This window comes from Erithacus rubecula (assembly GCF_903797595.1).
Source record: "Erithacus rubecula genome assembly, chromosome: 29".
NCBI lineage: Eukaryota > Metazoa > Chordata > Aves > Passeriformes > Muscicapidae > Erithacus > Erithacus rubecula.
In genome coordinates, this window is record NC_136681.1 from 1381846 (window position 1) to 1395913 (window position 14068).

General features: G+C 53.7%; 1 protein-coding gene and 1 long non-coding RNA gene across 2 annotated transcripts in view; one reads left to right on the top strand and one right to left on the bottom strand.

Annotated features, from left to right (window-relative positions):
• The window catches only part of STARD7 (StAR related lipid transfer domain containing 7), a gene marked incomplete at its 3' end in the record, with an annotated part of 234570 nt that extends 225479 nt beyond the window's left edge, over positions 1 to 9091 (bottom strand). The window contains exons 1-5 of the mRNA XM_079328971.1: positions 8641 to 9091; positions 5568 to 5707; positions 3116 to 3165; positions 1742 to 1852; positions 29 to 112 (exon numbers count right to left, since the gene is read on the bottom strand). Coding sequence (XP_079185097.1) covers positions 29 to 112; positions 1742 to 1852; positions 3116 to 3165; positions 5568 to 5707; positions 8641 to 9008 — 753 coding nt within the window. The 5' untranslated portion in view covers positions 9009 to 9091. The remainder of the gene's footprint in view (positions 1 to 28; positions 113 to 1741; positions 1853 to 3115; positions 3166 to 5567; positions 5708 to 8640) is intronic.
• A 1811-nt stretch (positions 9092 to 10902) lies between these two features.
• LOC306813536 lies at positions 10903 to 12164 on the top strand. The gene is made up of 3 exons (XR_013777001.1): positions 10903 to 11529; positions 11939 to 12061; positions 12128 to 12164. It is a non-coding gene; the product is annotated as an uncharacterized lncRNA (long non-coding RNA).
• Positions 12165 to 14068: the final 1904 nt, after the last annotated feature.

Below are 14068 nucleotides of genomic sequence, written 5' to 3' on the forward strand. Positions count from 1 at the left end.
GGACTCCAGGGGTTTTTGGGAACACCCACCGTGAGACGAGCACCATCAGGTTCCGGTCGCTGTCGACGCTGTAGCGCCGAACGTAAACGTAATCCCGGGAATACATGGGGTACTGCGGGGACACCACCCCAAAAACTGACCCCAAATACACACTGACCCCACACACTGACCCCAAACACTGACCCCAAACCCCAAAACACTGACCCCAAATACACACTGACCCCAAACACTGACCCCAAACACTGACTGACCCCAAAAACTGACCCCAAACCCCAAAACACTGACCCCACACACTGACCCCACACACTGACTGACCCCAAACCCCAAACACTGACCCCAAACACTGACCCCAAACACTGACCCCACACACTGACCCCAAACACTGACCCCACACACTGACTGACCCCAAAAACTGACCCCAAACCCCAAAACACTGACCCCACACTGACTGACCCCAAACACTGACCCCAAACACTGACTGACCCCAAACACTGACCCCAAACCCCAAACACTGACCCCACACACTGACCCCACACACTGACCCCACACACTGACCCCACACACTGACTGACCCCAAACACTGACCCTAAACCCCAAATACTGACCCCAAACACTGACCCCAAACACTGCCCCCAAACCCCAAACACTGACCCCAAACACTGCCCCCAAACACTGACCCCACACACTGACTGACCCCAAAAACTGACCCCACACACTGACCCCAAATACACACTGACCCCACACACTGACCCCACACACTGACCCCAAACACTGACCCCAAACCCCAAACACTGACCCCACACACTGACCCCAAACCCCAATCACAACCCCACACACTGATCCCAAACACTGACCCCAACATGGATCCCACATCCTGACCCCATCCCAAATCCTGATCCCAGATCCCAATCCCATATCCCCAACCCCTGGTCCCACATCCCAAATCCCACGTCCCCGATCCCAATACCAGATCCCCAATGCCACATCCCAAAGCCCAATCCCCAATCTCAGATCTCAGATCCCAATCCCAAATCCCTGATCCCCAATCTCCGATCCTGAATCCCTGATCCCAAAGCCCAGATCCCAGTCCCAAATCCCTGATCCCAATCCCAATCCCTGAACCCAGATCTCAAATCCCTAATTCCAATCCCAGATCCCAAATCCCTGATCGCAATGCCTGATCCCTGATCCCAATCCCAATCCCAATACCACTCCTCGTACAGGGAACTGTGTGACCCAGTGCACCAGCTCCCTGATCCCAATCCCAATCCTAATCCCATCCCAATCCCATACTGGGAACTGGGTGACCCAGTGCACCAGCTCCCTGATCCCAATCCCATCCCAATCCCATCCCAATCCCATACTGGGAACTGGGTGACCCAGTGCACCAGCTCCCTGATCCCAATCCCATCCCAATCCCATCCCAATCCCATCCCAATCCCAATCCCATACTGGGAACTGTGTGACCCAGTGCACCAGCTCCCTGATCCCAATCCCATCCCAATCCCAATCCCATCCCAATCCCAATCCCATACTGGGAACTGTGTGACCCAGTGCACCAGCTCCCTGATCCCAATCCCAATCCCATACTGGGAACTGTGTGACCCAGTGCACCAGCTCCCTGATCCCATCCCAATCCCATCCCAATCCCAATCCCATCCCAATCCCAATCCCAATCCCATCCCAATCCCAATCCCATCCCAATCCCAATCCCATCCCAATCCCAATCCCAATCCCATACCGGGAACTGTGTGACCCAGTGCACCAGCTCCGAGCCCGTGGCCGGGTCTCGCTCCACCACGTCCAGTTTGAGCACCAGCGAGTCCCACTGCTTCCGGTACTCCGTGTCCAGCTGCAACCACAGCACCACGGGGAATGGGATTGGGAATATGGGATTGGGAATATGGGATTGGGAATATGGGATTGGGAATAAGGGATTGGGAATATGGGATTGGGGATATGGGATATGGGACTGGGGATATGGGATTGGGATGGGGGATATGGGATTGGGGATAGGGGACTGGGGATATGGGATTGGGATGGGGGATATGGGATTGGGATGGGGGATATGGGATATGGGACTGGGATTGGGGATATGGGATTGGGGATATGGGATATGGGACTGGGGATATGGGACTGGGGACTGGGATTGGGGGAATGGGATTGGGGAGCCCAGGATTATGGGGGAAATGGGGTCAGGGAACAGGGGATTATGGGGAATGGAATCAGGGGATGTGGGACTGTGGGGAAATGGGATTGGGGAACACCAGGATTGCAGGGAAATGGGATTGGGGAACACCAGGATTGCAGGGAAATGGGGTCAGGGAAACCCTGGATTATGGGGAAATGGGGTCAGGGAACATCAGGATTGCAGGGAAATGGGATTGGGGAACGTTGGGATTCCAGGGGAAAACAGGATCAGGGAACACCAGGATTACAGGGAAGTACAGGATTGGGGAATGTGGGATTCCAGGGGAAACGGGGTCAGGGAAACCCAGGATTGCAGGGGAAATAGGATTGGGGAATGCTGGAATTATGGGGAAAACTGGGATTGGGAAAGCCCAGAAATGCAGGGGAAACAGGGGATGGCAGAATTCTGAGAGAAAACCAGGATCAGACAAGGCTGGGAAAAACCCTGGAATTCCAGGGAAAACCAGGATGAGAAAACCCCAGAATTCCAGGGAAAACCAGGATCAGGAAATGCTGGAATTCCCCTGGAATTCCAGGAGAAACTGGGAACATTGGGATGGGAAAAACTCCAGAATTCCAAGGAAATGTGAGATTGGAAATGCTGGAAAATCCCAAAATTCCAGGGAAAACTTGGATCAGGAAAAACCAGGATGGGAAACAGCAGGAAACCCCCGAAATTCCAGGAAAAACAGGGAAAAATCCCTTCCCCCCACCCCACCTCCATCCCTGAAAACCCAGAGGGAATCAGAATTTCCAGGAATTTTGGGAAAAACCAGGATCAGGAATTTTCTGGGGTTCCCAGCTAGAAATTCCTGGGGTGGGTTAAAAACTGGGAATTTTCCTGGGTTTTTTCTTGGAAATTCCAGCTGGAATTCTCAAAGATTCCCAGCCCCAAATTCCAGGAATTCCCAGGAATTCTGCTCACCTGGACATTGAAGAATTGTCTGGGAGTGACGTCTGTGTAGGAGCCAAAAACTGTGGGGAAAAAAATCCCCAAAATCAGCAAATCCCAGGAATCCAAAAATCCAAATCCCAAAAATCAACAGAGCTCAAAAAACCCCCCAAATCCAAGGGATAAATAAATTCCAAAAAATCTCGGGAAGCAACAAAATCCTGGGAATTGAGGAATCCCAGGGATCTGAAAATCCCAGGAATCCAAAAATTCCAGAAATCAACAAACCCCAGGAATCCAAAAAATCCCAGGAATCGACAACTCCCAAAAACCCAAAAATCAGAGAAATCAAAGGATCCCAGAAATTCAAAAATCCCAAAAATCAACAAATCCTAAAAATCCCCAAAATCCACAAACTTGAAATTCCCAGAAACCAACAAAATCCTGGAAATCAACGGATCCCAAAAATCTACAAATCCCCAAATCCCAAAACCCCCAAAAATAAAAAAAAAATCCCAATATAAAAAACATCCAAAAATCCCAGGAATCAATGGATCCCAAAAATCAAAAAATTCCCAGAAATTCCCAAGAATCCAAAAACCAATTTTAGGAATTTTGGGATTGCTGGGAATTCTGGGAACTTTGGGAATGTTGAGGAGCATTGGGAATTTTGGGAATGTTTGGAATTCTGGGAATTTTGGGAAAGTTTGGATTGTTGGGAATTCTGGGAATTTTGGGAAAGTTTGGATTGTTGGGATTTTTGGGGAATGTGGGGAATTCTGGGAAAGGTTGGATTGTTGGGAATGTTGGGGGTTTTGGGGATTTTGGGGGTTTTGGTGATTTTGGGGAATGTTGAGGATTCTGTTATTTTGGGGACGTTGGGGATGTTGGGGATATTGGGATTGTTGGTGATTTGGGTGATTTTGGGTGTTTCGGGGTGTATTTGGGGTGTATTTGGGGTGTATTTGGGGTGTATTTTGGGGTGTTTTGGGGTGTATTTTGGGTGTATTTCAGGTGTGTTTGGGGTGTATTTTGTGGTGTACTTAGGGTGTATCTGGGGTGTGTTTGGGGTGTATTCAGGGTGTGTTTCAGGTGTATTCAGGGTGTATTCAGGGTGCATTCAGGGTGTTGCTCTCACCGCGGTACTGGTAGAGCGCGGAGCCGGGGATGGGCTGTATCTGGGCTGTATTCAGGGTGTGTTTCAGGTGTATTTGGGGTGTATTTAGGGGTGTATTCAGGGTGTATTTGGGGTGTATTCAGGGTGTGTTTTGGGTGTATTCGGGGTATGTTTTGGGTGTATTCAGGGTGTATTCAGGGTGTATTTCAGGTGTATTCAGGGTGTATTCGGGGTGTATTCGGGGTGTATTCGGGGTGTTGCTCTCACCGCGGTACTGATAGAGCGCAGAGCCGGGGATGGGTTGTATCTGGGCTGTATTCAGGGTGCATTCAGGGTGTGTTTCAGGTGTATTCAGGGTGTATTCAGGGTGTGTTCAGGGTGTGTTTTGGGTGTATTCAGGGTGTGTTCAGGGTGTGTTCAGGGTGTGTTTCGGGTGTGTTCAGGGTGTGTTCAGGGTGTATTCAGGGTGTATTTCAGGTGTATTCAGGGTGTATTCAGGGTGCGTTCAGGGTGTTGCTCTCACCGCGGTACTGGTAGAGCGCGGAGCCGGGGATGGGCTGTATCTGGGCTGTATTCAGGGTGTGTTTCAGGGTGTGTTTCAGGTGTATTCGGGGTGTATTCGGGGTGTATTCAGGGTGTATTCAGGGTGCATTCAGGGTGTATTTCAGGTGTATTCAGGGTGTATTCAGGGTGTATTCAGGGTGTGTTTCAGGTGTATTCAGGGTGTATTCAGGGTGTGTTTCGGGTGTATTCAGGGTGTGTTTCAGGTGTATTCAGGGTGTGTTTCGGGTGTATTCAGGGTGTATTCAGGGTGTGTTTCAAGTGTATTCGGGGTGTATTCAGGGTGTATTCAGGGTGTGTTTCAGGTGTATTCAGGGTGTATTCAGGGTGTATTCAGGGTGTGTTTCAGGTGTATTCAGGGTGTATTCAGGGTGCATTCAGGGTGTATTCGGGGTGTATTCAGGGTGTATTCAGGGTGTATTCAGGGTGCATTCAGGGTGTATTCAGGGTGTATTCAGGGTGCATTCAGGGTGTTGCTCTCACCGCGGTACTGGTAGAGCGCGGAGCCGGGGATGGGCTGCGTCTGGGCTGTATTCAGGGTGTGTTTCAGGGTGTATTTCAGGTGTATTCAGGGTGTGTTTCGGGTGTATTCAGGGTGTGTTCAGGGTGTATTCAGGGTGCATTCAGGGTGTATTCAGGGTGTATTTCAGGTGTATTCAGGGTGTGTTTCAGGGTGTATTCAGGGTGTATTCAGGGTGCATTCAGGGTGTATTCAGGGTGTATTTCAGGTGTATTCAGGGTGTGTTTCGGGTGTATTCAGGGTGTATTCAGGGTGTGTTCAGGGTGCATTCAGGGTGTTGCTCTCACCGCGGTACTGGTAGAGCGCGGAGCCGGGGATGGGCCGGCGCCAGAGCCGGAACCGCTCGCGCTCCATCAGCAGCTCCCAGCGCCGCTCCTGCTCCCGGAACCGCTCCGGCTGCTCCAGCTGCTGCAGCGCCTGCGCCGACCTGACCCACCGGACACCGGGTCACAACCGGGACAGAACGGGACAGAACCGGGACACAACCGGGACAGAACGGGACAGGGACCGGGACAGAACCAGGACACCGGGTCACAACCGGACACAACCGGACACAACCGGGACACAACTGGGACAGAACCGGGACAGAACCGGGACAGAACGGGACAGAACCGGGACAGAACCAGGACACCGGGTCACAACCGGACACAACCGGGACACCAGGACACAACCAGGACACAACCGGGGACACCGGGTCAGAACCGGGACAGAACCAGGACACCGGGTCACAACCGGACACAACCGGGACACCGGGACACAACCAGGACACAACTGGGACAGAACCGGGACACAACCAGGACACAACCGGGACAGAACCGGGACACAACTGGGACAGAACCGGGACACAACTGGGACAGAACTGGGACACAACCGGGTCATACCGGGTCACACCGGGACACAACTGGGACACCGGGACACAACCGGGACAGAACCGGGACAGAACCGGGACACAACCGGACACAACCAGGGACACAGACCAGGACAGAACTGGGACACCGGGACACAACCAGGACACAACCGGGTCACACCAGGATACAACCGGGTCACACTGGGACACAACCGGACACAACCGGGTCACAACCGGACACAACCAGGGACACAGACCAGGACAGAACTGGGACACTGGGACACAACCAGGACACACCGGGTCACACCGGGACACAACTGGGACAGAACCGGGACACAACCGGACACAACCGGGACAGAACCGGGACACCAGGTCAGAACGGGACACAACCGGGACAGAACCAGGACAGAACCGGGACACGGACTGGGACACCGGGTCACAACCGGGACAGAACTGGGACAGAACCGGGACACAATCGGGTCAGAACCGGGACACAATCGGGACAGAACCGGGACAGGGACTGGGACACCAGGTCACAACCGGGACACAACTGGGAGACAACCAGGGAGACAACCAGGGACACAGACCGGGGACACAGACCGGGGACACCGGGCTGCAACAGGGACACCGGGACAACAAACTGGGGACACAAACCAGGGACAACTGGGGACACCAGATTGGAATGGGGACAGTTGGGGACACTGGATTAGAACAGGGAACCGGACACACAAACCAGGCACACCGGATTGGAATGGGGACAACAAACCAGGGACACCGGGTTGGAACGGGAACAACGGGAAAAACAAACCAGGGACACCGGGTTGGAACGGGAACAACGGGAAAAACAAACCAGGGACACCGGGTTGGAACGGGAACAACGGGAAAAAACAAACTGGCAACACTGGATTGGAACAGGAACAACAAACCGGGAACACCCAAGTGGCACAGGGAATGGAAAAAACCAGGAAAAGTAAACTGGGAACAACCGGATTGGAACAGGGAACCGGGACACTGGGGACAACAAACCGGGGACAACAAACGGAACAACCGGATTGGAACAGACAACGGGAAAAACCGGGAACAGCCAGACTGGCACAGGAAGTGACAGGGACAGACACGGCCCCGGGTGTGGGGGCTGGGAGGGAAACCCAGGATGGGGGAACAGCCTGGATGGAAAAACCTTTTACATGTCAATGTGCCCGGGGGGAATCCCAGATAATCCCAGTGTCACCAGTGTCCCACTCCCAGTGTCCCATTCCCAGTGTCACCAGTGTCACCAGTGTCCCACTCCCAGTGTCACCAGTGTCCCATTCCCAGTGTCACCAGTGTCCCATCCCCAGTGTCCCACTCCCAATATTCCTGGTATCATGGTATTCCCAGTGTCCTATTCCCAGTATTCCCAGTATCCCAACCCTGATATTCCCAGTACTCCCAGTGTCCCATTCCCAGTATCCCCAGTATCCCATTCCCAGTATTCCTGCAATTCCTGGAATCCCATTCCCAGCATTGCCAATACTCCCAGTATCCCAATCCTCATATTCCCAGTACTCCCAGTATCCCATTCCCAGTATTCCCAGTGTCCCAACCCCAATAATCTCAGTATCCCATTCCCAGTATTCCCGCTGTCCCTGGTGTCTCATTCCCAGTATTCCCAGTATCCCGCTGTCCCAATCCCAGCACCCAGTATCCCATTCTGGTATCCCAACATCCCCAGCACTCCCATTATCCCGCTATTCCCAGTATCCCCAACGCCCCATTCCCAGTATCCTGTTCCCAGTGTCCCAGTACTCCCAGTACCGTTCCCAGTATCCCGTTTCCCGGCTGTTCCCAGTGTCCCAGTACTCCCAGCATTCCCAGTATCCCGTTATCCAGTGCCAGTTCCAGTTTCATTTCCAATATTCCCATTATGCCAGCGCCATTCCCGGTGTCCCAGTACTCCCAGTGTCCCCAGTATCCCGGTGTCCCCAGTCTTGGTACCCCCATTATCCTGGTCTCCCGCACTCCCGGTATCCCCATTATCCCGGTGCCATTCCCGGTGTCCCCATTATCCCGGTGCCATTCCCGGTATCCCCATTATCCCGGTGTCCCGCACTCCCGGTGCCGCTCCCGGTGTCCCAATTATCCCGGTGTCCTCATTATCCCGGTACCGTTCCCGGTGCCGCTCCCAGTGTCCCCATTATCCCGGTATCCCCACTATCCCGGTGTCCCGATTATCCCGGTGTCCCCACTATCCCGGTGCCGCTCCCGGTGCAGTTCCCGGTGCCCCCATTATCCCGGTGTCCCCACTATCCCGGTGCAGTTCCCGGTGTCCCCACTATCCCGGTGTCCCCACTATCCCGGTGCCGTTCCCGGTGCCGCTCCCGGTGCAGTTCCCGGTGTCCCCATTATCCCGGTGTCCCCATTATCCCGGTGCAGTTCCCGGTGCCCCCACTATCCCGGTGTCCCCACTATCCCGGTGCAGTTCCCGGTGTCCCCACTATCCCGGTGCCGTTCCCGGTGCCGTTCCCGCTCACCGCCGCAGTTCCTCCTCCTCGATGCGCTGTCCGTCCCACACGAAGGCGGCGGGGCCGAGCGCGGCCATCAGGCGGCCCCGGGGCGCTGTCCAGCGGCCCCGCCCGGAGGAGCCGCCGCCGCTCCCGGTGCCGCTCCCGGTGCCGCTCCCGGTGCCGCTTCTTTTCCCGCCGCCGGTTCCTCTGCCGGTGCCGCCGCCGGTGTCGCGCTGCGCCCAGGCCCGCGCCGCCCTGGCGCAGCGGGACAGCAGCAGCAGCAGCAGCGGCGGCGGCGGCCGGTCCCGCGCGGAGCCGCCCCCGGGGCTGTTGCCGGCCCCGCCTCGGGCTCCGCTGGCCCCGCGGGCGGCGAGCGCGGCCAGCGGCCGCCACATGCCGCCCCCGCCGCGCCGCGCGTCGCGCCCCTGCTACGTCATAGGCGCGCGCCGCGCCCTGATTGGCTGCTGCTGGGAAAAGCCACGCCCACACGGAAATTAGACCGGAAAAGAGGCGGCCAGGGAGGGGGCGGGGCTTGTGTGTGACCACACCCCCACCGGGGCCGTTCCGGTCTGCCCGTTAAGGTTGACGGGCTCTGCGAGCGCTTCGGCGCCTGCCGGGATTATCTGCGGACATGACGCGGCCCCGCTTGAGGTGCCTCCGCTCACCCCGCGCTGCGTTGCTAAGCGGCGCTCCCGTGTTACGTCATCAACGCGCGCCGCCGCCCTGCCATTGGTGCGGGCAGCACCGCCCCCGCGCGCTGATTGGCTGGAGAAGCCACGCCTGTATTAGACCGGAAGAGGAGGAGCAAAAGAAGGAATAATGGGCGGGGCTTGTGAGAGGCCACGCCCCCATTGGAGCTGCTGTGGGGTCAGGGGGAATTACGGGGGTCATGGGGGATTCTTGGGGTTATGGGGGATTATTTGGGTTTTGGGGTCAGGGGTTACATAGAATTATTGGGGTTATGGGGGTTTTTGGGGTTATGGGGGATTTTTGGGGGGTTCCAGGGCTGTATTTGGGGTAGGGGGGTGTTCTGGGGGTCATTATGGGTTATGGGGTTTGGGGGTGTTGGGGATGATGGGGGCTGCGGGTTTACAGGGTTTTTAGGGGGTTCTGACAGTTTTGGGGTTCTGGGTCTGGGGGTTTACAGGGGGTTTTAGGGGGTTCTGACAGTTTTGGGGTTCTGGGTCTGGGGGTTTACAGGGTTTTTAGGGGGTTCTGACAGTTTTGGGGTTCTGGGTCTGGGGGTTTTTAGGGGGTTCTGGCAGTTTTGGGGTTCTGGGTCTGGGGGTTTTTAGGGGGTTTCTGGCAGTTTTGGGGTTCTGGGTCTGGGGGTTTTTAGGGGGTTCTGGCAGTTTTGGGCTCAGGGCTTTTTTGGGGTCCGGGGCTGATTTTTGGGGTTCAGAAGAGTTTTTTTGGGATTCAGGGCAGATTTTTGGGGTTGAGTGGTTTTTTTGGGATTCAGGGCTCTTTTATGGGATTTTTGGGAAGCAGGGTCTTTTTTGAGGTCCAGGGACTTTTTTGGGGGGGATCCAGAATAGTTTTTATGGGATCCAGGATGGATTTATGGGATCCAGCCCAGGTTTTTTGGGATCCAGGGTGAATTTATGGGATCCAAAGTGGATTTATGGGATCCAGACCAGTTTTTTGGGGATCCAGGGCAGATTTGTGGGATCCAGGACAGATTTATAGGATCCAGGGTGGATTTATGGGATCCAGGGCAGATTTATGGGATCCAGGGCAGATTTGTGGGATCCAGCCCAATTTTTATGGGATCCAGGACAGATTTATAGGATCCAGGGTGGATTTATGGGATCCAGCCCAGTTTTTGGAGTCCAGGACAGATTTGTGGAATCCATCCCAATTTTTATGGGATCCAGGGCGGATTTATGGGATCCAAGGTGGATTTATGGGATCCTGCCCAGTTTTTTGGGGATCCAGGGTGGATTTATGGGATCCAGGACAGATTTGTGGGATCCAGCCCAATTTTTATGGGATCCACCCCCTCCCCTTTCCCAAACACAACCCCGACTCTCTTTCCACCCCTTGATTCCCCCAAATCCCGACAATTCCCAGGAATCGCTGCCCTCCCTCCTCCCATCTTCTTTTTCTGTTTTTTTTTTAGGAATTCTTTCCCGAAAATCCCATTTTTCACAGATTTATTCACGCCCTCTTTGCATATCCAGGGAATCCCGGCCGATCCCAATCCCAAATCCCAAATCCCAAATCCTGGGATTTTCAGGGTTGATTTGGCTCCTCTTGAGTCTTTCCAGGGATTTTTTTTTTTTTTTTCTGGGATTTTTCCAGGATTCCCATCCCAGGGGAGCTCTTGCATAGCCAGGGGGAAGAAAAAATGGGAAAAAAGGGGAAAAAAGAGCAGGAAAATCAGGATAAAAGCATCAGGACCTACACAGACCCAAATCCTGGGGTTAAAATTCCCTAAAAATTCAGGAGCTTCTCTAAAAAAAACACCCAAAAATTTTCCAAGATTGGGAATTTTGTTGGGAATTTGAATCCTTATGGGATTTTTTTTTCTTGGCCCCAAAAATTTCTGGGATTGGTCCTGGAGGTGTTGGAAAAATCAGAGTGGGGAAAAACCTGGGAATTGTGTGGGGAAAAAGCAGGAAAAGTGGGATGGGCGTGGAGGGATTTGCATAAAAGCTCCAGGTTCTTCCAGCAGGGCTCATCTGATCTCCTGGCAGCCCAAAATTCCCAAATTTTGTGGGGTGAGGGATGGGATGATCCCAAAAAAAAACCAACCCCAAAGGTGATCCCGGAATTCCCAGAGGCTGGAATAAAGTGCAGAATGTCCATGGGGGAGGGGGGGGGGAGGGGAGCAGGGATGGGAATTCCTAAATTTTTAAATAGGGGGATAAATATTCCTGTGGGAAAAGGGGATCTGAGCTGGGAGAGGGCTGGGTTGGGGATCCCAAAGTTCTCATTCATGGAGATCCCAAAGTTCTCAGTCCATGGAGATCCCAAAATTCTCGTTCATGGAGATCCCAAAGTTCTCATTCCATGGAGATCCCAAAGTTCTCATCCATGGAGATCCCAAAGTTCTCATTCCAGGGGGACCCCAAAGTTCTCATTTATGGGGATCCCAAAGTTCTCATTTCAGGGGGATCCCAAAATTCTCATTCCAGGGGGACCCCGAAGTTCTCATTTATGGGGATCCCAAAGTTCTGAGTCCATGGAGATCCCAAAGTTCTCATTCATGGAGATCTCAAAGTTCTCATCCATGGAGATCCCAAAATTCTCATTCCATGGAGATCCCGAAGTTCTGAGTCCATGGAGATCCCAAAATTCTCATTCCAGGGAGATCCCAAAGTTCTCATTCATGGGGATCCCAAAGTTCTCATTCCATGGGGATCCCAAAGTTCTCATTCCAGGGGGATCCCAAAGTGGTCAGTCCAGGGGGATCCCAAAATTCTCAGTCCAGGGGGACCCCGAAGTTCTCATTCATGGGGATCCCAAAGTTCTCATTCCCGGATGTTCCCAAAGTTCTCAGTCCATGGAGATCCCAAAGTTCTCATTCCATGGAGATCCCAAAGTTCTCCTTCATGGGGATCCCAAAGTTCTCATTTAGAAGAGAATGGTGGATCTCAAAGCTCTCATTCCACAGGAAACCATGGATCCCAAATTTCTCAGTTCAGAGGGACACCAAGGTTCTCAATCTGTTGAGAACGAGGGATCCCAAAGTTCTTATTCCATGGGGAATGGTGGATCCCAAAGTTCTTGATCCACAGGGAATGGTGGATCCCAAAGTTCTCATTCCATGGGAAATGGTGGATTCCAAAGTTTTCATTCCATGGGGAATTGGGGAACCCGAAGTTCTCAGTTCATGGGGGCCCCAAGGTTCTCAATCTGCTGGGAATTGGGGATCCCAAAGTTCTCATTCCAAGGGGATCCACTGGGAATTGGGGATCCCAAAGGGAATTCTCATTCCAGGGGAATGACAGATCCCCTCCCCTCCTTCCATGGCCCTGGAGCAGCCCCCGGGATCCACCCAGAGAAATCCTTACAGAGGAATCTGGGGATCCATCAGGAGAAATCCTTCCCTGGGAATTCCTGGGATCCACCCAGAGAAATCCTTCCCTGGGAATTCCTGGGATCCACCCAGAGAAATCCTTACAGAAGAATTCCTGGGATCCACCTGGAAAAATCCTTATAGGAAATTCCTGGGATCCACCCAGAGAAATCATTACAGGGGAATTCCTGGGATCCACCCAGAGAAATCCTTCCCTGGGAATTCCTGGGATCCACCCAGAGAAATCCTTTCTGGAGAATTCCTGGGACCATCCAGAGAAATCCTTCCCTGGGAATTCCTGGGATCCACCCAGAGAAATCCTTCCCTGGGAATTCCTGGGATCCACCCAGAGAAATCCTTCCCTGGGAATTCCTGGGATCCACCCAGAGAAATCCTTCCCAGGAAGAGCTGCTGGGATCCATCCAGGACAATCCTTCCCTGGCAGAGCTCCTGGATCCACCTGGAGAAATCTTCTGGTGGAAAAACTCCCGGGATCTGTTTATGGGAAGAGCTTTAGGGATCCACCTGGAGAAATCCTTCCCTGGCAGAACCCCCAGGATCCATCCAGACCAGTCCTTCCCTAGGAGAGTTCCTGGGATCCACCTGGAGAAATCCTTTGGTGGAAGAGTTCTGGGATCCATCCAGAACAATCCTTTACTGGAGGAGCTCCCAGGATCCATTTATTGGAAGAGCTTTAGGGATCCACCTGGGGAAATCCTTTGGTGGAAAAGCTCTTGGGATCCACCAGGGGGAGATCCTTCCCTGGCAGAACCCCCAGGATCCATCCAGACCAGTCTCTCCCTGGATGAGTTCTGGGATCCATCCAGAACAATCCTTCATTGGAAGAGCTCTTGGGATCCACCTGGAGGAATCCTTTGGTGGAAGAGTTCTGGGATCCACCTGAAGAAATCCTTCCCTGGGAGAACTCCTGGGATCCCTTTGCTGGAAGAGCTGCTGGGATCCATCCAGATCAGTCCTTCACTGGAAGAGCTGCTGGGATCCATTTGCTGGAAGAGCTTGTAGGATCCACCTGGAGAAATCTCTGCTGGAAGAGTTCCCAGGATCAACTGCAACAAATCCTTCTCTGGAAGAGCTCCTGGATCCACCTGGGGAAACCCTTTGCTGGAAGAGCTCCTGGGATCCATCTGGATGAATCCTTCACTGCAAGAGCTGCTGGGATCCATTTGCTGGAAGAGCTTCTGGGATCCATCCACACTAATCCTTCCCTGGAACAGATCCTGGGATCCATTTGCTGGAAGAGCTTCTGGGATCCATCCATACCATTCCTTCCCTGGAACAGATCCTGGGATCCATTTGCTGGAAGAGCTTCTGGGATCATCCCACCCAACTGTCCAGCACGGCCCCTCCCAGCCCCTGCCCCGCGGGCTCCGGCCGTGCCAGGCCTGGTGTCCAATGGTGACGGGGCCAGTG